The sequence below is a fragment of the Schistocerca cancellata genome, chromosome 2 (assembly GCF_023864275.1).
Source record: "Schistocerca cancellata isolate TAMUIC-IGC-003103 chromosome 2, iqSchCanc2.1, whole genome shotgun sequence".
NCBI classification, from domain to species: Eukaryota; Metazoa; Arthropoda; class Insecta; order Orthoptera; family Acrididae; genus Schistocerca; species Schistocerca cancellata.
Window position 1 is genome coordinate 741078434 of NC_064627.1, and position 22948 is coordinate 741101381.

A 22948-nucleotide genomic window follows, 5' to 3' on the forward strand; every position below is an offset into this window, starting at 1 on the left:
GTACATGTCGGACCCGCGTGTCGCCACAGTCAGTATTTGCAGACCGAGTGCCACCACACGGCAGGTCTAGAGAGACGTACTAGCACTTGCCCCAGTTGTACGACGACTTTGCTAGCGACTACACTGACGAAGCCTTTCTCTCATTTGCCGAGAGACAGTTAGAATAGCCTTCAGCTAAGTCCATGGCTACGACCTAGCAAGGCGCCATTAACCATATTTAAAGTGTCTCATTTGTATCGTCAGGAGCGATGTACCACAAGGATGAATTAAAGTTAAGTATTAACGCAGCTACGTACTTTTCTTTATAGCATTCCTGTTCCAGAACTCACGCCAGCCGGTGTGTGTGTACGCGTGCATTTTGGTTACCTCGCCTTTTGTCTAGACACAACAAAGACACTATTAAACAAAGCAATTTTTACATCTCTGCAGACCTAACAACTGTAGATTCGCAGAGAATATTCAAATTCAGAAACTAATTTTTACATCTAAAATAATGTCTGCCTCAGTGGTGACAAAAGAACTGTGGAGGGAGAATTGCAGAAAGCACTTCAGAGACATTCAGTATGCGGTGAAGCAGGCTGTGCAGTTAACCTAAGCCCAGGTAAAATGCCAAATGTAGGCTACTCAGCACATGTATACGTATAAGCTGATAATGATGCAGTGCTCAGCTCGGCATGTAGCAAGGATGTCTGCAGGAGTCAAAGGGTTAAAATAGTAAAAAAGAAACTTTAAAGGGTTTAGCCTATATGTTGTGTGATCAATGAGCCTCATTTAAATCTAATTCTTACCTAATGTTTTCATGTAGGTTATTTCTTTATTTTAAGGCATATTACAATAACATTCAGATATTATGATCTTACTTTGTGTGTGTAAACACATTTTAATAGTTGATTTTATTATTTAAGAAATATAAATTTTATTATTTTAGCTGAAATTTAAGCATAGATTCTAATCACCTTGACAACATGCACTCTGAAACAATATATCAATAACAACACAGCTTTTGAATGCTCTCAGAAGAAAGAATTTTTTGATTGAACAGTAAGCAATTTAACATTTCCCCCCCATGAACCATGGACCTTGCCGTTGGTGGGGAGGCTTGCGTGCCTCAGCGATACAGATGGCCGTACCGTAGGTGCAACCACAACGGAGGGGTATCTGTTGAGAGGCCAGACAAACATGTGGTTCCTGAAGAGGGGCAGCAGCCTTTTCAGTAGTTGCAGGGGCAACAGTCTGGATGATTGACTGATCTGGCCTTGTAACATTAACCAAAACGGCCTTGCTGTGCTGGTACTGCGAACGGCTGAAAGCAAGGGGAAACTACAGCCGTAATTTTTCCCGAGGACATGCAGCTCTACTGTATGATTAAATGATGATGGCGTCCTCTTGGGTAAAATATTCCAGAGGTAAAATAGTCCCCCATTCGGATCTCCGGGCGGGGACTACTCAGGAGGACGTCGTTATCAGGAGAAAGAAAACTGGCGTTCTACGGATTGGAGCGTGGAATGTCAGATCCCTTAATCGGGCAGGTAGGTTAGAAAATTTAAAAAGGGAAATGGATAGGTTAAAGTTAGATATAGTGGGAATTAGTGAAGTTCGGTGACAGGAGGAACAAGACTTTTGGTCAGGTGATTACAGGGTTATAAATACAAAATCAAATAGGGGTAATGCAGGAGTAGGTTTAATAATGAATAAAAAAATAGGAGTGCGGGTTAGCTACTACAAACAGCATAGTGAACGCATTATTGTGGCCAAGATAGACACAAAGCCCATGCCTACTACAGTAGTATAAGTTTATATGCCAAGTACCTCTGCAGATGATGAAGAAATAGACGAAATGTATGACGAGATAAAAGAAATTATTCAGGTAGTGAAGGGAGACGAAAATTTAATGGTCATGGGTGACTGGAATTCGTCAGTAGGAAAAGGGAGAGAAGGAAACATAGTAGGTGAATATGGATTGTGGGGAAGGAATGAAAGAGGAAGCCGCCTTGTAGAATTTTGCACAGAGCACAACTTAATCATAGCCAACACTTGGTTCAAGAATCATAAAAGAAGGTTGTATACCTGGAAGAATCCTGGAGATACTAAAAGGTATCAGATAGATTATATAATGGTAAGACAGAGATTTAGAAACCAGGTTTTACATTGTAAGACATTTCCTGGGGCAGATGTGGATTCTGACCACAATCTATTGGTTATGAACTGCAGATTGAAACTGAAGAAACTGCAAAAAGGTGGGAATTTAAGGAGATGGGACCTGGATAAACTGAAAGAACCAGAGGTTGTACAGAGTTTCAGGGAGAGCATAAGGGAACAATTGACAGGAATGGGGGAAAGAAATACAGTAGAAGAAGAATGGGTAGCTCTGAGGGATGAAGTAGTGAAGGCAGCAGAGGATCAAGTAGGTAAAAAGACGAGGGCTAATAGAAATCCTTGGGTAACAGAAGAAATATTGAATTTAATTGATGAAAGGAGAAAATATAAAAATGCAGTAAATGAAGCAGGCAAAAAGGAATACAAACGTCTCAAAAATGATATCGACAGGAAGTGCAAAGTGGCTAAGCAGGGATGGCTAGAGGACAAATGTAAGGATGTAGAGGCTTGTCTCACTAGGGGTAAGATAGATACTGCCTACAGGAAAATTAAAGAGACCTTTGGAGAGAAGAGAACCACTTGTATGAATATCAAGAGCTCAGATTGCACCCCAGTTCTAAGCAAAGAAGGGAAGGCCGAAAGGTGGAAGGAGTATATAGAGGGTTTATACAAGGGTGATGTACTTGAGGACAATGTTATGGAAATGGAAGAGGATGTAGATGAAGACGAAATGGGAGATAAGATACTGCGTGAAGAGTTTGACAGAGCACTGAAAGACCTGAGTCGAAACAAGGCCCCGGGAGCAGACAACATTCCATTTGAACTACTGATGGCCTCGGGAGAGCCAGTCATGACAAAACTCTACCATCTGGTGAGCACGATGTATGAGACAGGCGAAATACCCTCAGACTTCAAGAAGAATATAATAATTCCAATCCCAAAGAAAGCAGGTGTTGACAGATGTGAAAATTACCGAACTATCAGTATAATAAGTCACAGCTGCAAAATACTAACACGAATTCTGTACAGACGAATGGAAAAACTGGTAGAAGCCGACCTCGGGGAAGATCAGTTTGGATTCCATAGAAATGTTGGAACACGTGAGGCAATACTGACCTTACGACTTATCTTAGAAGAAAGATTAAGAAAAGGCAAACCTACATTTCTAGCATTTGTAGACTTAGAGAAAGCTTTTGACAATGTTAACTGGAATACTCTCTTTCAAATTCTGAAGGTGGCAGGGGTAAAATACAGGGAGCGAAAGGCTATTTACAGTTTGTACAGAAACCAGATGGCAGTTATAAGAGTCGAGGGGCATGAAAGGGAAGCAGTGGTTGGGAAAGGAGTAAGACAGGGTTGTAGCCTCTCCCCAATGTTATTCAATCTGTATATTGAGCAAGCAGTAAAGGAAACAAAAGAAAAATTCGGAGTAGGTATTAAAATTCATGGAGAAGAAATAAAAACTTTGAGGTTCGCCGATGACATTGTAATTCTGTCAGAGACAGCAAAGGACTTGGAAGAGCAGTTGAACGGAATGGACAGTGTCTTGAAAGGAGGATATAAGATGAACATCAACAAAAGCAAAACGAGGATAATGGAATGTAGTCAAATTAAGTCGGGTGATGCTGAGGGAATTAGATTAGGAAATGAGACACTTAAAGTAGTAAAGGAGTTTTGCTATTTCGGGAGTAAAATAACCGATGATGGTCGAAGTAGAGAGGATATAAAATGTAGACTGGCAATGGCAAGGAAAGCGTTTCTCAAGAAGAGGAATTTGTTAACATCGAGTATAGATTTAAGCATCAGGAAGTCGTTTCTGAAAGTATTTGTATGGAGTGTAGCCATGTATGGAAGTGAAACATGGACGATAACTAGTTTGGACAAGAAGAGAATAGAAGCTTTCAAAATGTGGTGCTACAGAAGAATGCTGAAGATAAGGTGGGTAGATCACGTAACCAATGAGGAGGTATTGAATAGGATTGGGGAGAAGAGAAGTTTGTGGCACAACTTGACTAGAAGAAGGGATCGGTTGGTAGGACATGTTTTGAGGCATCAAGGGATCACAAATTTAGCGTTGGAGGGCAGTGTGGAGGGCAAAAATCGTAGAGGGAGACCAAGAGATGAATACACTAAGCAGATTCAGAAGGATGTAGGTTGCAGTAGATACTGGGAGATGAAGAAGCTTGCACAGGATAGAGTAGCATGGAGAGCTGCATCAAACCAGTCTCAGGACTGAAGACGACAACAACAACAACAACAACAACAACTTTCCTATTTTATTCTTAATTGAACTGATTGTTGGATGTTACATCCAGGATGCTCTGCCACCACAGTCTTTCAAGTATGTGAATCATGTAGTCAGTAGTTTTCCCATAAATACTTACATTGCTTGCTGTTTATGCAACTGTGCTAAATCTTTTGGGAACAGGACTCACTGTAACTTTCGGATTACACACTTCAACAGCAACAAAATTGGACCACTGTAGAAAAAATGGCAAAAAAAAAAAAACTGGACCATTTGGCAATACGGCATAAAAACTGCACCAGGGTCTGATGTCAGACAGAGGAAGGTCATTGATTGAGGAATTGTGATATAACCAAAGCTCACTCGTAATTCACCTATGCCTCATGTGCTGACGATTGCTTACTTTATGACACAGAGTATGGACCTGAGTGAATGTTTGAATGACAGAAACAGCATCTGAATACCAACAAATATTAAATACAGAGGCTAAAAAAGTTTTATGAATGCACTTACAATGGCTCACTACCTTCCACCTTCCATTCAGGCTTAACTAAGAATGAAAGACCAATTTTACAAATTAGTTTTTTTCCTATAATTGCTCAAATTTGTCTGCTGTTATCTGAAATGACAACTTAGCATGTTTTATAATGAAGATAAATGCCATAAAATTACCTCCACTATAGCTAGAGTCACGAAAGATATGGTGCCTCATGTCAGAGAAAATATCCACACACAAAAGCAATTTTTGGAGATCTATTCTCAAAAGACAGAACTGAACATGAAACCATTACAGTTCAGTTGCCCCCCCCCCCCTCCCCCCAAACAGGTTCCATTACAATAATTAAACAATTACATGTGTGTGTGTGTGTGTGTGTGTGTGTGTGTGTGTCTGTGCGCACAAGTGCACATATGTGTAGTAATGTTTGTGTTTGATGATGATGATGATGGTGGTGATAGTACGGAGAGGGTGAAACTCGGAGCTGGCCCATAGCCTACTCTTCACAAATACCATGAATGGGGCCCCCAAACTTAACTTCCCCGTCCAGTGGATGGATCACCATCAACAGTGTCACATATCCTCACTGCAGAGAGGTTTGGTATTTAAACCAGGACATTGCCACGAAGTCTGGTGATCAGGATCTTTACAACACTAGCATTCCTCCCGCCTTTGAACTGGTTTACTTCTGGGTCAAGTGCCACCCCACAAGCATGCATCTGTGACCTTGCACTCAGAGGTGGGTTATTACTAGTGCAGTGTAAAAAATATTACAAGTCGTACCGCTGCACTCAATAGTTATTACCCCTTAAGTGTTTAGAAGCAGTGATTACATTTTCCACATAAATTAATGATAGAATACTTTGATCAACAGCAAATGAATAAGGATGTTATGAGTACTTGTGCACATATAAACAGGCATTAAAACTCATGTGAATGGACAGTTTCATCAAATTAGTAACATAACTTTACTTGATCACCTACTTGGGACAAAATATTAACTGTAATATACAAAGTTTGTTTCAGACTTTTAGAAATAAATTATGCCCACAATTCAAAGCTTTACAGGGGAGTTTGAACTCAGATGTTCACATCTCAAGTAATGAGTGTACATAATGGGATTTTAGTTTCATATAGTTCATTAAATACAAACCAAACATCATGGTAAAAGAATGAAAACAGTAGAAATCGTGATTCACTATATTCCCTGCCACTGCTCTAGTTAAACAAAACATTGCATCATGATGCACCATTATGTACCAACAAATTTTGACTGTCACATGTGCCAAACAGTAAGGAATACCCAAAAGACTGGATTTTTATTATAAAGAATTTATTCATGAACCTTTTTACAAGATTTCTTTAGCCATCTCCAAAGTACTCTCCATTAGATGCGACACACTTGTCAAGTCTTTTTCCCACTGTTTTAACCATGTCTGGATCTCTTCAACTTTGGTATTGTCCATTGCCCTTTGTGAAGCTGTTTTTACCGCCTTCACATCATCATATCACTTCCCTTTTAGCATCTTTTTCATTCATGGGGCTAGGTATGGTGAATACGGAGGGTGGAGCATGACAAACCATCCCTGAGATGCCAAATAGTGGGTCACTCGTAAGGCCATGTGTGTGGGGCAACTGTCGTTATGAATGAACCCGTCACCTTATCACCAAAGATCCAAGCATTTCCTCTGCACAACCTCTTGCAGACATGTTAAGACTTTCAAATAAAACTGTGGTTAACAGCCTGGCCAGGGCATACAAATTTGCGATGTACAACTCCACAAACATCAACTAAGACAATGATCATTGTTTTCACATTCGACTTCACTTGTTTTACTTCTTTGGTCTGAGAGAGTTGAGAGTCCTCCATTGTCTTGATGCTTTCTTGGTTTCTGGATCGTACCCAACACCAACTCTCATCACCTGTAATGATTTTGTTAAAGAAGAGTGGATCACTTTCAAGGTAAGTCTTTCCACTCCCAGAATTGGAATGATTCCTTACCCTCTCCCTTAAAATCCACATCCTTTCGTCTTTCCCTCTCCTTCCCTCTTTCCTGATGAAGCAACCGTTGGTTGCGAAAGCTTGAAATTCTGTGCGTGTGTTTGTGTGTTTTTTATTGTGTCTGTCTACCAGCGCTTTCCCATTTGGTAAGTCATGGAATCTTTGTTTTTAATATATTTTTCCCATGTGGAATGTTTTTTTCTATTTTATTTATATCATTAATTTGTGCTTAGTTTTATGTATGTAATTAAATTACCAATTTATTTGGACTATTTCTAGTTAGTATCTTTTGTTATAGGGTGAAATCAGTAATTGTTTTGTAACTTAAATTCTATTGTTGAAGTATAAACAAATATAAATTCTGTACTAGTTATAAACATTTGGAGGAACAACTAACAGTATTCTTAAATTATTCATTTGGCTCTATTCAAAAACATGTTAGCAAAGCAAGACCTTAATTAATTCCAAAGTAATTAACGCTTTTGTCAAAAGTATTGTTTACATAACTACATTTGTTAACTTCATTATTTAAACAAATATTTCAGCTTAACCCTTGTGGTAGAAAAAACTGTTAAAAAGACAGAATTTTTCAATGTAGTCAGTTAATTTAATGAGTTAAGTTTTAATCGCAGTTTCTGTAAACTAAATTTCGAACAATGTGTAGTTTCAGCACATATTATTGTGATGATATATAAGGGCCCGATTCTTGGTCACGAGTCAGTCAGTCCATGGCTGAGTTTCAGATGAGGAACCTGTGTTGGTTAGAATGACAACAGTGCATTAACTCAACAGTGAAACAAGTGTTACACCAACAGGCCATGTGTTAAACCAATGACAGTGTCTGCTCCATACGTACCTAATTATTCTTCAAGAACTGTGAACTTTGTGGTTAGGTTTTACTGCTTGTAGATGTTCAACAGGAAACTATTGTAGCAGTATGTGGATCTTCATTTGCAAACTATTAATGAGGCTTATTGAAGGTTAAACAATAGTGCAGTGGCCACATCATTGTGTATTATCGGGGGGCTGTGAACAGCAAAAGTAAAAGACCGTGAAACGTAACTGTGTATATGTCGGCTACATTATTCACCATAGTCAGTGTCCAAACTATAAACCCCAATTTTCAGCCAGTGTAGCAACATAGTACATCGACACCGAGGACAACAAATGAAGAATTAAAGCAGGCAGAACCGCTACATATGGTGCCCTTGGGGGTGAGGAATATTGTGCGTAGCCACAATAAAACAAGTACTCGTGAACTCTGAAAAGTGAAGAGATGCTACAACCAATACGCGCTGGGGTTTCATGGCCACAGTATGACAGCAGACAATCAGCAAGCAGGTTCTATTGAAGCAGCCATTGAGTACATGAGCCGCCAAGCAGCATGCAGGTGGACACAGCTGACCAGAGGTAAACAAGATGCCTCGCCGAGAGGCAACTGTACAAGGTATACATGGTAAGTGTTTACTGGACAGTGGCAGTGATTTGAATGGTATTTTCTGATGGTAGAACCATAAGAGGCAGGCTGACAGACAAAATGATTGATGAACTAAGCAGTATTGTGGGGTCACGATTAGAAATGGTACTGAGGATTTGTTGAAAATGAAGCAGACAGTATGGGCTACATTCTTACACACACTGTCACTTGATGAAAAGCCAGTAAACTTCCTTTGCCCTCCTGGACCTGATTCATGGTGCAATTACTGCAATGCCCAGAACTCAAACAGTTCATATAGCCATAAACATTCCATCCCAGCAGCGGTCATGGATATCATGAAACCTATTTACAGAGACCTGGAAAAACCTGAATTACTGAAGAAGTGTCTGCATGGTCAGATTCAAAATCCCAAAGAGTCGTTCAATAATCTTATATGGACTTGCTTACCAAAAATGTTTTTGCTGGAATGAAGACACTAAAGTGGGGGATCAGTGATGCTGTTACCACTTTTAATGATGGCAACATTGGTTGTGAAAGTGCTACAGCATTTGGGAATAAATCCTGGAGCAGACTGCATCAGAGAACTTGAACGGATGGACAAGGTTCGCATTGATAATGCAGAGTATGCAGCACAATTGATCACTAAGGAATCCAGAATGAAAAAAAGAAGGAAAAAACTTGGAAAAAGATCAAGAGGTTGATGTACAGTATAGTGCAGGGTGCTTCTGAGCAAATAAAACTACAAAATTAAGCATATATTGAGTGAGTTACAGTCTTGTGAAACTTTAGAGCTGTTCCTAAAAATTAACATTTTCTGTTGCATTTTCCCCAAAATCTCAGAAACCACTTCGAGTAGAGTATTCAAATTTTCAGGGAGTAATAACATACTTAGCCTGAGTCTACTGAACTAAAAGAAGAACATAATGTTATGCATAATTAAAATTACTTAGGATAATGTACAAAAATTACACAAAATTTTAACTGTGTAATTACAAAATTGTATTTCCAAAAGCAGTGACTGAAGTGCTATTACTGTAGTTCAGTAGACTCAGAACATACAGTTTAATGTCCTGCAAAAGTTTCATTTAAATGTCTACAGTGATTCTTGAAATACAGGGAAGCCAAGTCACTGATTTTTACATTGTTAGGATAGGGCATTCCAATTCCCTTAAATAACCTTTGTGATTTTCATGTAAGACATGAATTGGATTATCGCATTTATGGTTTTGAGTACAGGAAGGTCATTCTACAGAAAAAATAAAACATCTCTTGTCTTTAACATCACAAATTACAAATTTAGTTATCACTATAGTAATGACAGAGCATGGAACACAGCATTGGCTCACTATCATAGTGGTAATGTGATTGCAGTCTGAAGCAATGTGTATGTAAGTTGTGGATTCAGTGCTCGATGGAAGACTATTATTTGGCGTCTATGTTTTTCCTCTTCTTTAAATTGCCAGACTGAAAATAGTGAGGAGATCTCAAGAAAAACTCTGCATCATAGACCTTATCATATCCTTTATTCAGTGTATCTTAGTTCCAAAGGTGCAAAATTTATGAAATTCCAGAATTACACACTTGTTAATACCACCATTTTTCTACTTCAGCCAACAATATTAAAAAAAAATTGTGAATACAGTAAATGTTGAGTGGCACTGAACAAATCATTAAGTAGGCAGACAACTTAATTTTGTCAGTAGCAGACTAAGACCTCGCCATGGCAATGATACAGACAATTAGTCCCCAGTATGTGGATGGAAAATAAATTATGTTCCTGGATGTAGTCTAATGATGTGTTACATAAATATTGTTCTCTGTTTCAGTTAAACCCTCTGACAGAGAGATGTTGCTGAAATGCTTAATGGTATGTAAACAAAATTGTTTCATTTGAACCCAAACTCATATAGTGTTCAACATGTCTTAAACCAATCAGAACACTTGGAGGCTATTGTAAAGGTACAATAACACCTTTGAGACGTGCTGGGAACATTAACCTGTCTCCTCATACTACTGCTCATCACCTCTTGCATTGCTGAAAAATGGTGGGTCACATAAACATAATATCAGAGAATGACAAATTGATATCAGTACTAGCAACTCCAAACTGGAATCACCATGCAAGTACTTGATAAAGCCATTAAGAACGTGAAAGATGCTAAAGCAACAGTTTTAGATGTTATGGGAATGGAATAGATTAAACATTTAGGAACCAAAGGAGGTTTATTGCATCTGTTAGTTTTTCTATGTTTATTTGTCCACAAATGACAAAAGAACTCGTAATATGCATCATACACAATTTCTTACCATCACAACTTGTGGTTGTGGTGATGAGCATAAACACAGTCCAGGCACGATAAGTTATGCAGACTCACTACACAAGGAAAAATTTATCAGCAGACTCAGATGAACTCCAACACTCAAGTATTACGGAAATAATTTTGTAAAGGGTCACCGGCCTTGCCTTGGCCCATGAGATGAATATGAAAATAGTACCACACATGTCCTACTCTCATTTCTGTAAAAACATAATTACATTACATGAAGTTCCAAATTACTTCCACTGAACTGGAAACATGTCACTACCAGTCTCCATTGAACTGATTCTACTTAACTCCCAGATAAAATATTGCAACATCACAAAAAATCTGAGCCAAGAAAAATTCTCAATGCCATATCAAAGAAAGCCTATATGCTGTAAGGCCAGCTATTTCATTACTCTCATAATCAATTTCATAATTTGATTAATGAGCTTTTTCTTTCTGGTGAATTTATACAAACAACAACAAAAAATGGAAACATATATCTTTGAACTCTGCACCTTCAGATTACAACTGCACTCATCTACCTGTTACTTGCCACAAGAGACAAACATCAAAGCAGTCTCCTTGAGCACTTAAGACTATATGCTCATCAAAAGTAATAACACAGTTTTTATCTTCATTTTAAAATATGTGAAGTTATCATTTCAGTTTGCAAAAGATGAATATGAGTGATTAAAAAAAACTTGTAGGTGAAACTGCTCTTACATTCTTGGTTAAACCTGAATGGTAGATACTGAGCCCCTTTAAGTGCATTTGTAAAACTTTTATAGCCTCTGTGCCTTATATTTGTTGGTATCAAATGCTGTCACTGCAATACAAACATTCAGTCAGGTCCTTAACCTGTGTTGTAATGTAAGTAATCCTTAGCACAGAGGGCATAGATAAATACAGAGTGAGTGTTGGATATCTTGCAATTCCTCGATCAATGGCCCACTACTTCTGTCTGATGCCATACCCTGGCCCACTTTTTACGCTGCTATTGCCAAATGGTCTGATTTTTCTGTCACTCTGTCTACAGCAGCCCTCCTTTTTCTAGTGTTGCAATTTTATTGTTGTACAGCTGAATCACATTTTGCGTTGATTGGCTTTATGGTTTCTTTCCTGGCAGAAGATTACAGATGCTTAAATTTTTCTGGTATTTGTTTTCTAGCCTGAAGTGATGGATTAACTTTTCACTCCAGCAGCTAAATGTTTGGACATAGTTTAATATACAAGGTGATTATAATTAAAGCTAAACTTTCAAAACACTGTAGAAATACTGCCACTGGTCAGAATGATGTCAAAGTGTGAAAACTGATTGATAGATTGAGCTGTACGTGTCAGACTACGCAAATGAAAACAACTGTCAAGCGCACAACATATTGAAGTTGGCATAAACATGCTGGGTACACGGATTTTCCTCCTTTCGCTTCTGCGAAGTTCGCCATAATTGTCTCAATGCAGGATCACGCTCTGCTTGTAAAGCTGTATAACAAGAATGATGACTGTGCACACATCACTCTGCAGAAGCACCAAACACTGAAGGGTTTGAAAAAAGGCATTGGTCCAATGACTGCCATGGGTCTTGAAAAAAAAAAATTCAAAAATTGGAAAAGTAAGGTTCTTTTGGTGTGCAACCTGGTAGAGGGAGGAAACAAATTGATTTGACATCAGTGGAAGCAGTGGCCACAGCAATGCAGGAGGAGACAAGTAGTGGTGTGAAAACATTTAGAGCACGGAGAATTGCCCGAACATTGGACATACCCGTGAGCACAGTGCGTAAAATCCTATGAAACATCCTTCTTTGCTATCCATTCAACAATACCCTAGTGCGCGGGTCGCTTCCTCTTGGCTTGCCAGCAAGTGAGACCTTCGCTTTAATATTTCTTGCTTGCATGTAAGTGGACAATGATTGGCCATGAAGATTTTGTGGACAGAGGAAGCCCATTTCCATCTGACAGGATATGTCAATACACAGAATTGTCGAATTTGGGCAATAGAAAATCCACACGCAAATCAACCAGTACCACTTCATCCTGAAAAGGCCGTTGTGTGGTGCGGGTTTGTGGCATCATTTATCATAGGATCATATTTTTTCAAAGAGAAAGGTCTTGTTACCTGTACTGTCACTGGTATATGCTATGAGTGTCTTTTGCATCACCACGTCATTCCAGCTCTCCAACAGGGTGGATGTGTGGATGGGATCATTTTTATGCAAGATGGTGCACCTCTGCACATTGCAAATCCATTTAAGCAGCTGGTGAAGTGCCATTTCAGGAATGCTAGAATTATCAGCCGCCATTTCCCTACATCTTGGCCGTCCCAATCACCTGATCTTCATCCGTGTGACTTCTGGCTGTGGGGCTATCTGAAAGTGTTCTGTTCAGTGTTCTGATTGCAAAGTTAGCTGCACTGAAGGTAGGCACTGTGCAACACATTCTGAAAGTGACCCAGGAAACACTTCGATCAGTTGTGGAATATGCCGTTTCTCGATTTCAACTTATTGCAGAAAGTGGACAGCATATTGAACATGTTTTGTGCCAGTCCAACAGAAATTAATAATCCGATTTGATTCTGAGTGAAGCTTTTGATGTGGTTTTTGGCCTCAGGACAATTAAAAACAAATGTGAGTGATCCTTTTAAGCGGTTTTTGGCCTCAGGAAAATTCAAAACCAGTTTTTCCCATTTAAGGTGATATGACTTTGCGGTGGTGGATGGGCTTATGTAACTAACAGTATCATACCTGTACAGCCATGCAAACTCAGTAGTACAGTTTCTTTAATGTCAAACGGACACCTTAGGCACTGTTGTATGATTCATTTGTCATTTGTAGTCAACTCTATTAATTTATGATGCTTACAGTGCCATCTATTGCTACCTCTTGTAACTACTTATTTTTCTTCTGTCATACTTTTTCCCCCTCGTCTGATAACATTCCATTGCAGTTTGACGTCATTCTGACCTGTGGTGTTATTTCTACAGTGGTTTAAAAGTTTAACTTTAATTATAATCACCCTGTATATCAGCTTTGTAATCCAATACATGTAAATAGACAGCTTTAGGACTGTTCTATCAGTTTCCTGATGTTATAAACATCACATGCACAGCCTGTTATGGCTAATGCCATACACATAAAAACCGATACTTCGATTCTGATGAGCAACTTTTTTAAAAAATTTCCATCAGAATCATGGCATGGTCTTGATCACAGCACTGTGAATCAACATACTACTGGTTTTTTTCCCTTTCTTTCATGCTCATCAGAAATCTGTCTGTGATCTTTCTAAACACTCTGTCACAGTGAGGCATCATTTGCACACTGTACTAATGCTGTTCAATAGATTTAAATTTTTGGAATGCATTAAGTAAGTTAGTTGGTGATTCAAGGGAGGGACCAAACAGCAAGGTCATCGGTCCCATCGGATTGGGGAAGGATGGAGGACAAAGTCAGCCATGCCCTTTCACAAGAACCATCCCGGAATTTACAAGAAGTGATTTAGGGAAATCATGGAAAACCTAAACCAGGATGACCAGACATGGGTTTGAGCTGTCATTGTCCTGAATGCGAGTCCAGTGTGCTAACCACTGCGCCACCTTACTCAGCAATCCAGCAAGTCTGAAAAATCAGACCACAGATGCTGCACCATTGGAGTGATGTGATTACTGCACAATATCACAAATCCCAACAGGAGATAATGGTAGAACACACAATGAGTCACTTGTACTCAGAATACAATGTAGGTTACAAAAGAAAACTTTTTTTTAAGTCCATACAATTACTTCATTATCAATACATTAACATTTCAAAACAAGGTGGAATAGGAAAAATTGAAAACATTTCAATAAAAGAAAATTTATGTATGTCTGTAAAGGTTTTATTTTCTTCATAAGTGGAATTCATAATAATCATATATCTGTTAAAGTATCACCCTTACCAGTTAGTGTTGGTACTGGCAGATGATTTGTCATAAATCCCTGAATATCTTGCAGCTTACTAGTTAAACATTTACATGGATTCTCATTTGCATGACTATAAGACATGTACAAGCAATGCTACAGCAGATAATTATGGCAAGGCACATCTTAGTAATATTATTTTGTTGTTACAGGCATTTAAGATGAATACAAAATACAAACATATCAAATACAAAAGCAATGTGTAACAATAAAAGCAAAACAGTTCTGAAACTTCTTTGTAACCAATAAAAAATAAATGTTGTAAAAATTAAATTATTAAAATCACATAAAATTAAACAAAATATTTTGGAACATATAGCATAATAAAAGAACACAATCAATGGTCCTGAAATAATACTTAATCAACCGATTCCTTCAATTTAAGAACAGTGGCCTGATTATGAAAATGTATGTTTATTTCTGAAGTTTTCTGCAACCATGGCTCACCATCTACCTGGATAGGTGCAGGTGATTTCAAAGTTATCTGCAAAATATATTTATGGAACTGAAATGTTGTTACAGTTTACTTTCCTGATAGACAAAAAAAGGGAGAAGTGGAAATTATGGCTGAAATATAATTTTTTATTTGTCAATTTGTTATGAATGTTCAAAAACTTACTTGATTACATTAGCTCCTATTAAGACTGCAACAAAAAATGTGCACTCTATGAAATAGTTGAATACTGTGGAAGTGTCATTTGGTACACAAACATATATCTAAATAATTATCATGTCCATAATTTATGAAGAAAGATGGAAAGTAAGATGTTATTAGTAAGCTGACATTCTTAAACATAATAACATGAATGGTTACAAACAAAAATACGAAGAGGGAGCCACTTATCTGTAAATGACAGATGTGCAGCGCTTAGAAACGATGTAACAGCACATAAATTTTACAACTTTTCAGCTATCACTTTTATTCTATGAGGGCAATTTGAGAAGTTCACAGACTCACCACCAGATGTCAGTGCTATTGCAACAAGGTTCCTCTGTAATAATAGGTCATCATTTATGAGTAAACGTGACATGTCAGTGCTCTGGGTAGAGATCTTTGGTGCTGACATTTCTCTGTTGTTGTTTCCATGTAGTGATTTGTGAAGATGGAAAAAAATTAGGAGTCAAGCAATGATTAAGTGCTTCATAAAGAACAGTATGAAAGCAAAGGAAATTCATGCTAATTTTCAGGATCCACTGGTGTGTGCAGGGGAGGGGGGCTCTGTGCTACTTCACATTCAACAGTCGCCAGTTGACAAACAAATTCAAATTTGGTCAGGACAGCTTAGTTAATGATCTGTGTAGTGGTCAGTCAAGATGTACCACTATCTCATAAATTATTGCACAAGTGCATAAAATGGTCATGGAGGATTGCTGACTGAAAGTGCAAGAAACTGCTGACGCTGTAAAGATCTCATCTGAATGGGTGTATCACATTTTAGGAGAGGAGTTGGATATATGAGAAAATTATCTGCTAAATGGGTGCCACAACACTTAACACAGGATCAGAAATGTATCAGAATGGAAATGTCTGAACAATATTTGCCCCATTTTTAGAGAAACCAACAAGGTTTTTTGCATTTGTTTATGATCACTGACTAAACTTGGGACCACTACTACCCCAGAGAAAAAATGACAGCCAAAGCAGTGGAAACGTGCTGATTCACCACCACCAAAGAAAGCAAAAGCAATAAAGTCAGCCAGAAAGGTAATGGCACCAATTTTCTGGGATACGAAAGGAATTCTACTGCTAGATTATCTTCCCACTAGTCAAACAATTACAGGACAATACCATGCTAACCTTCTGGACCAACTACAGAACAAGATACATGATACAAGATACAAAGGAGGAAAGTCATCTTTCACCGAGAAAATGTGGACCCACACACAAGTGTTGTTGCCATGGCAAAAATACATGAAGTAAAATACGAATTGTTGCCACATTCGCCTTGTTTGCCCGATTTGGCTCTTCCACACTTCAATCTCTTCCCCAAGCTCAAAATTTTCCTCAGATTCTCTTCAAATGAAGAACCGACAGGCAAAGTTGATGGGTATCTTGCAAGCCTGGGAGAAGTTAATTTTCGATATGGGATCAAGATGGAGCATTGCTCGACCAAATGCATTGTGTACAGGGAGACTACATTGCAAAATAAAAAAGTTTTACTGAGGTATGTCGTTTCTTCTATTTCATTCTGAGAACTTTTCAAACTAACCTCATAGTTAAAGTACACACACACACACACACACACACACACACACACACACACAAACACATACACACAGGTGAATGAACATACCCACACCTGACCCCAGTGACATTTGCATTTGGGTGTGTTTCTGTGGTTGTGAGTTATGTACTTTAACAAGAAAATGAGTGGTACCTTGAAAGCTTAGTAGTGCCTCTGTGGTGTTATATGTTTTTATGTGGTAAGCATCATTCAGCTACAGCTAACTGCCTGCCTTTCATCATTTGTGTTTATTGTTTGCTTCCTAGAATTTTTCACTCTTGTAATAGAATCTAATATTGTTAGTCAATATATACACATCCAAAATATTCTTTTGCCTATACATAGTCAACCAGATGATGATCAGTACAGAATGAAACTAAATGTCATAGTAACCAGATTATTACTTAGCAGCTTATGGCATACTGAAAATATTAACCTCTAAATTTATGAAATCCATATCCTTTATTCTGTGCAGCTCTGCATGTCATTTTCTGTGAAGCTGTGCAGAAGCTCCATCAGTTTTTATTTCTGGTATGATACGGGAATACATTTGTGGTAAATCGCTCATTCACTGGCACTCCTCTGACTTATTTGGATTAAATCTGTCGTAGTGTAAAAAGACTGTGTAAGTTGAGAAGAGTCCTGCACTAGCAACAGTGAGAAATAGTTCTTCATAATGAGAGCAATCTCACTTCTTTTGTGTCAAGGTTGTTGTTGTTGTTGTGGTCTTCAGTCCTGAGACTGGTTTGATGCAGCTCTCCATGCTACTCTATCCTGTGCAAGCCTCTTCATCTCCCAGTACCTACTGCAACCTACATCCTTCTGAATCTGCTTAGTGTATTCATCTCTTGGTCTCACCCTACGATTTTTACCCTCCACACTGCCCTCCAACGCTAAATTTGTGATCCCTTGATGCCTCAGAACATGTCCTACCAACTGATCCCTTCTTCTGGTCAAGTTGTGCCACAAACTTCTCTTCTCCCCAATCCTATTCAATACTTCCTCATTAGTTATGTGATCTACCCATCTAATCTTCAGCATTCTTCTGTAGCACCACATTTCGAAAGCTTCTATTCTCTTCTTGTCCAAACTATTTACCGTCCATGTTTCACTTCCATACATGGCTACACTCCATACAAATACTTTCAGAAATGACTTCCTGAGACTTAAATCTATACTCAATGTTAACAAATTTCTCTTCTTCAGAAACGCTTTCCTTGCCATTGCCAGTCTACATTTTATATCCTCTCTACTTCGACCATCATCAGTTATTTTGCTCCCCAAATAGCAAAACTCCTTTACTACTTTAAGTGTCTCATTTCCTAATCTAATTCCCTCAGCATCACCCGACTTAATTCGACTACATTCCATTATCCTCATTTTGCTTTTGTTGATGTTCATCTTATATCCTCCTTTCAAGACACTGTCCATTTCGTTCAACTGCTCTTCCAGGTCCTTTGCTGTCTCTGACAGAATTACAATGTCATCGGCAAACCTCAAGGTTTTTATTTCTTCTCCATGGATTTTAATACCTACTCCGAATTTTTCTTTTGTTTCCTTTACTGCTTGCTCAATATACAGATTGAATAACATCAGGGAGAGGCTACAACCCTGTCTCACTCCCTTCCCAACCACTGCTTCCCTTTCATGTCCCTTGACTCTTATAACTGCCATCTGGTTTCTGTACAAATTGTAAATAGCCTTTCGCTCCCTGTATTTTACCCCTGCCACCTTTAGAATTTGAAAGAGAGTATTCCAGTCAACATTGTCAAAAGCTTTCTCTAAGTCTACAAATGCTAGAAACGTAGGTTTGCCTTTCCTTAATCTTTCTTCTAAGATAAGTCGTAAGGTCAGTATTGCCTCACGTGTTCCAGTATTTCTACGGAATCCAAACTGATCTTCCCCGAGGTCGGCTTCTACTAGTTTTTCCATTCGTCTGTAAAGAATTCGTGTTAGTATTTTGCAGCTGTGGCTTATTAAACTGATTGTTCGGTGTCAAGGTATTACTTTCAAAATTCCATGAACATTTAGGAACACAAAGATCTTGAAAATTTTTTATAATCTATCTGAAAAAAAAGCCTGTAATACATGCACTCACTTATGTAATGACACTCAAAGTGCACAATGAAACAGAAATGATCATTAAGAGGCTTAGCTCATCTTCACCTTATGACCAGAACTATCAGTCGTGGAAAAGAACATAAAAAGAATGAAGTTTTTTTGTCTTTTGAATGAATGTTCACTTTTACATGTATCTTTTCCTTCGTTTTCAGTTTACCCAATATCCTTTACTCTTTGCTTCTTTAGTTGTCATCCATTTTCTTAGTTCAGCCTTTTATTAGCAACAGTCACGTGGACTCCATTCCACTTTCTTTACGAGGGTAATCCCAAAAGTTCTCCTATTTTTTTTATAAGTACATAGACCTGTTTACTTCTACAATGGTTTACATTAGTTTACAGCTTGAACATTTAGCTATTTTTTGACATAATCACCATTTCTGTCGATGCATTTTTGTAGACGCTGTGGCAGCATTTGTATGCCCAGGTCATACCAGCTCGCCGCCATGCTGTTTAGAAAGTTTTGAACCTCTTCTTTCACCTCGTCATTGGAGCTGTATCACTTTCTGGCCAAATGTTCTTTTAACCTAGGGAACTGGGCGCCAAGTCAAAACTATAGGGTGGGTGGGTGATTATGTTCCATTGAAACTGTTGCAGGAGAGCAACGGTTTGCCGAGCAATGTGTAGGCGAGTGTTGTTTTGGAGAATGTGTAAGCCCTTGCTCAACATTCATCTTCTCCGGTTCTGAATTTCCCGTTTGAGTTTTTTAAGAGTCTCACAGTACCTGTCAGTATTAATTGTGGTCCCAGCGATTCAGCTCCAACAATGAGGTGAAAAAAGAAGTTCATAACTTTCTGAACAGCATGGCAGCGAGCCGGTATGACATGGGTGTACAAAAACTGCCACAGCATCTACAAAAATGCATCGACAGAAATGGTTATTATGTCGAAAAATAGCTAAATGTTCAAGCTGTAAACTAATGTAAACCATTGCAGAAATAAACAGGTCTATGTACTTATAAAAAATAGGAGACCTTACTTTTGGGGTTACCCTCATAGATTCCGTAATATGTCTATTCTATTCACATGCAATGAATATCAGACACTTTCACCCTATTGATCAACAAAATTATCTATGTCATAAGGAGAACTTGTAATTCTTCTTCTGCAAGCACTTACAGTGAAACAGAAGTGGAATGAGGCAACGTAGAAGGTATGAAGATTTGTCAAATTCTGTTGGATGTAAAGGTACTGTTTTTGCAGTGAAATAGAAATGAAAGGAGAGAAAGTAAAAATAATGAACATTTATCTTTTTCTGTTGGATGAAACAAAAAATAGGAAGCTCACATTAGAGCACAATTTGCTATCTGTAAAGGATAGTAATACAATTACACTAAGGAAAACCAACTGTTTCCCTCGCAATCACATGCTGAAGTATATTTCATAATGGAGTATTAGATATTAAAAATGTGGAGATTTTATCAATAAGCTGCACATCAAATATTTGCATAATGGATAGAGTAAATATTCTTACAAAGTAGCAGCAGATGAAACACTTTGAAAGATTTAAATTTGTTATCTCTCATAAACAGGGCCTCTGTTTTGTTGCAGAAGTGAGATGACGGTTGCAGAAAGTGTGCTAACAATTAAAAATTAAAGATAAAGAAAAATATCATGTATAATTAAGCACTACCAGTCTCTTTTTCTTTAATAATTCACTGTTCTCCCAGCTAAAGGAGGCCCTGGTTCTAAAAGCTAGCAATTGTGTATCTTACAGTTTACAGCTGCTGTTGTTTGGTGAGTGCATTCCCTCTATCAGTGTCATCAGTTTTTAATTCAATGATCACTTGTACATCACACTGTTAGTATGTACGTAATTTGACTGTCATTGCTATAGTAGCAACATTTTATGCACTGTGGTAAATGAGATGATAAGGCATCAAAAGAATCACAGCCAATGGCAAAAGCTGCAAGACAGCATAATTTCCAAGATAAACGTGTCTGTAACGGGACAAGTTATGCGACCAAAGACACACTTATGCTGCCAGTCAGAAATATCCAGCCTTATTGCATGTCTTTGCATAAAAATATAACAATGAACAAAAATGTGAAAGTCATTAAGTCACATTTGTTCTAAAAAAGGACTCATTATTGCAGTTAAACACTTATGTGATGGATAGATTGATGAGGTTAAAGGGACCAAACTATGAGGTCATCGGTCCTTTAATCCTTTGTGTGTCAAGCTGGGAATAGCCCACGGAGAGGAAGGACAAAAAGGACAAATACCAATGGACTCAATGGTATCTGAGAATCGAGAAAACCATGAGATAGAAGCAAGTAGATGTGAGAGAAGGGGAAAAGGGTGAAGATGGGAGAGTTGCTCCACCCAGAAAGCAGTTAAAGCCCCCCCACCCAAGACATGTTATGTGACCAAACTCCACATCCAATTGGTGCTTCCACAATCTCCATTACTACAAGAAAACTAGCTACATGGACAAGATAAAATCTCAGGAAATAGAACAATGATGAAAAATTTGTCAACCAACGACAGATGTAAAAAAGAAGAATTAAAAAGGTAATACCTGCTGGATCCAGGCCAGACCACCGAGCAGGGGCCGCCATGGGCCCCTTGGTGTTGAGCTAGCAATGACGCACCCCTCCGGTCACTCAAGTGACCAAAGAGGCTACTGTGCCTTAAGTCATAGTGAGAAGTAAAAACCACTTTCACAGGTAAAACATGAAACCAGATCAGCCACTTTGGCAGAGTCCACTAGCAACAGAGGTAGCATGTCAACAAGCTTACGGTTTTGCCATTAGAGTGGCCAAATTAGAGCAGTCCAGCAGGATGTGGAAACCATCTGCATGGTGGATATCATACAGGAGATCCTGGACAATCACAACCAATGGGTGTCAAGGGTAGCAATGGTTGACTTCCTGGAGACTACTCAGGCCAATTAAGAATGACTCGCCAGTGCATGAATGAAGGTGGCTGAGGGCTTGAGCAATGGCTATCAATTCTGCAGCAAATAAACTGCATCCATTTGGAAGGGAGTGTAGTTCACTGCCTCTTGCATGTGTGTAGACAAAACCAGTTCGTCCATCGACTGTACAGCCATCAGTGTAGGCCATGTCTGAGCCTGGAAATGCATCAAGGACAGCCAGGAGCAGGCAGTGAAAAACCATAGGATCTATTGAGTCTTTTGTTCCAAAGGAGAGGTTGAAGCAGATCCACAGATGGGGTACACACCACTGGGGCACACATGATTTGTCCATGATGGAGGCAACAATGGGGAAAGGTGGAGTTCAGGGCAAAGACTCTGTGTGCAATCTGCACTCTTGATTCCACGTCTTAATCTCTGTGGTGGAGGTAGATTTCCCTATCAGTTCAGATGCTGAGGGAGCACAGCAAATCTGTACTGCAAAGTTGATCAACAGTTGTTGGTGTCTGATCTGTAGGGGAGGGATGCCAGCCTCCACGAGCAGGCTGTTCACTGGACTGGTCCAAAAGGCACCTGTTGCAAGTCAGAGGCCACAATAGTGTATCAGGTCCAGTAATCACAATGCTGAAGGAAATGCAGAGCCATATGCCAGGTTCCCATAATCGAGACATGGCCATATCAGAGCTTTGCATAAAGTGATCTGTGCCCCAGATGGTGTTACTAAGACAGTGAAGAGTATTAAGATCTGACAAGTACGTTCGCTTAAGTTGGTGAAGGTGGGGAAGCCACATCAACTGGGCGTTGAAGACTAATTCCAGAAAACGATAAGACTCCAGCACATTGAGCATTTGGTTATTGAGGTAGATATCTGGTTGGGATGGACAGTACAATGGTGATAGAATGCATGGCACATGTCCTGGTGGCAGAAAACCAAAAGCCATGGGTGAGAGCCCAGGACTGTGCCTTTTATATGAAAGCCTGCAGCCAGCATTCAGCAACACCCTCAGTTGAGGAGTAATAGCAGATGCAGAAGTCAATCAGCATACAGGAAGGGTGACACTGTAGACCTCAGAGCTGCAACTACACCACTGAAGTCATTAGAAAAAGAGGCACACTCAATACAGAGCCCTGTTGAACCCCATTCTCTTGCATATGGGGAATACTGTAGGCAGTACCAACTTGAACCTGT

The 22948-nt window shown here is 38.9% G+C and overlaps 1 protein-coding gene and 1 long non-coding RNA gene across 6 annotated transcripts in view; one reads left to right on the plus strand and one right to left on the minus strand.

The window, feature by feature from the left end:
• Positions 1-22948, plus strand: part of LOC126162546 (uncharacterized) — a 47545-nt gene that overhangs the window by 15498 nt on the left and 9099 nt on the right. The window contains exon 2 of the long non-coding RNA XR_007535087.1: positions 10105-10145. This is a non-coding gene — a long non-coding RNA (uncharacterized LOC126162546). The remainder of the gene's footprint in view (positions 1-10104; positions 10146-22948) is intronic.
• The window catches only part of LOC126162541 (diacylglycerol kinase epsilon), a 193701-nt gene continuing 185187 nt past the window's right edge, over positions 14435-22948 (minus strand). For all 5 annotated transcript variants that reach the window (XM_049919116.1, XM_049919118.1, XM_049919120.1 and 2 more), the window contains one exon: positions 14435-15022. In XM_049919116.1, coding sequence (XP_049775073.1) covers positions 14897-15022 — 126 coding nt within the window. In that variant the 3' untranslated portion in view covers positions 14435-14896. The remainder of the gene's footprint in view (positions 15023-22948) is intronic.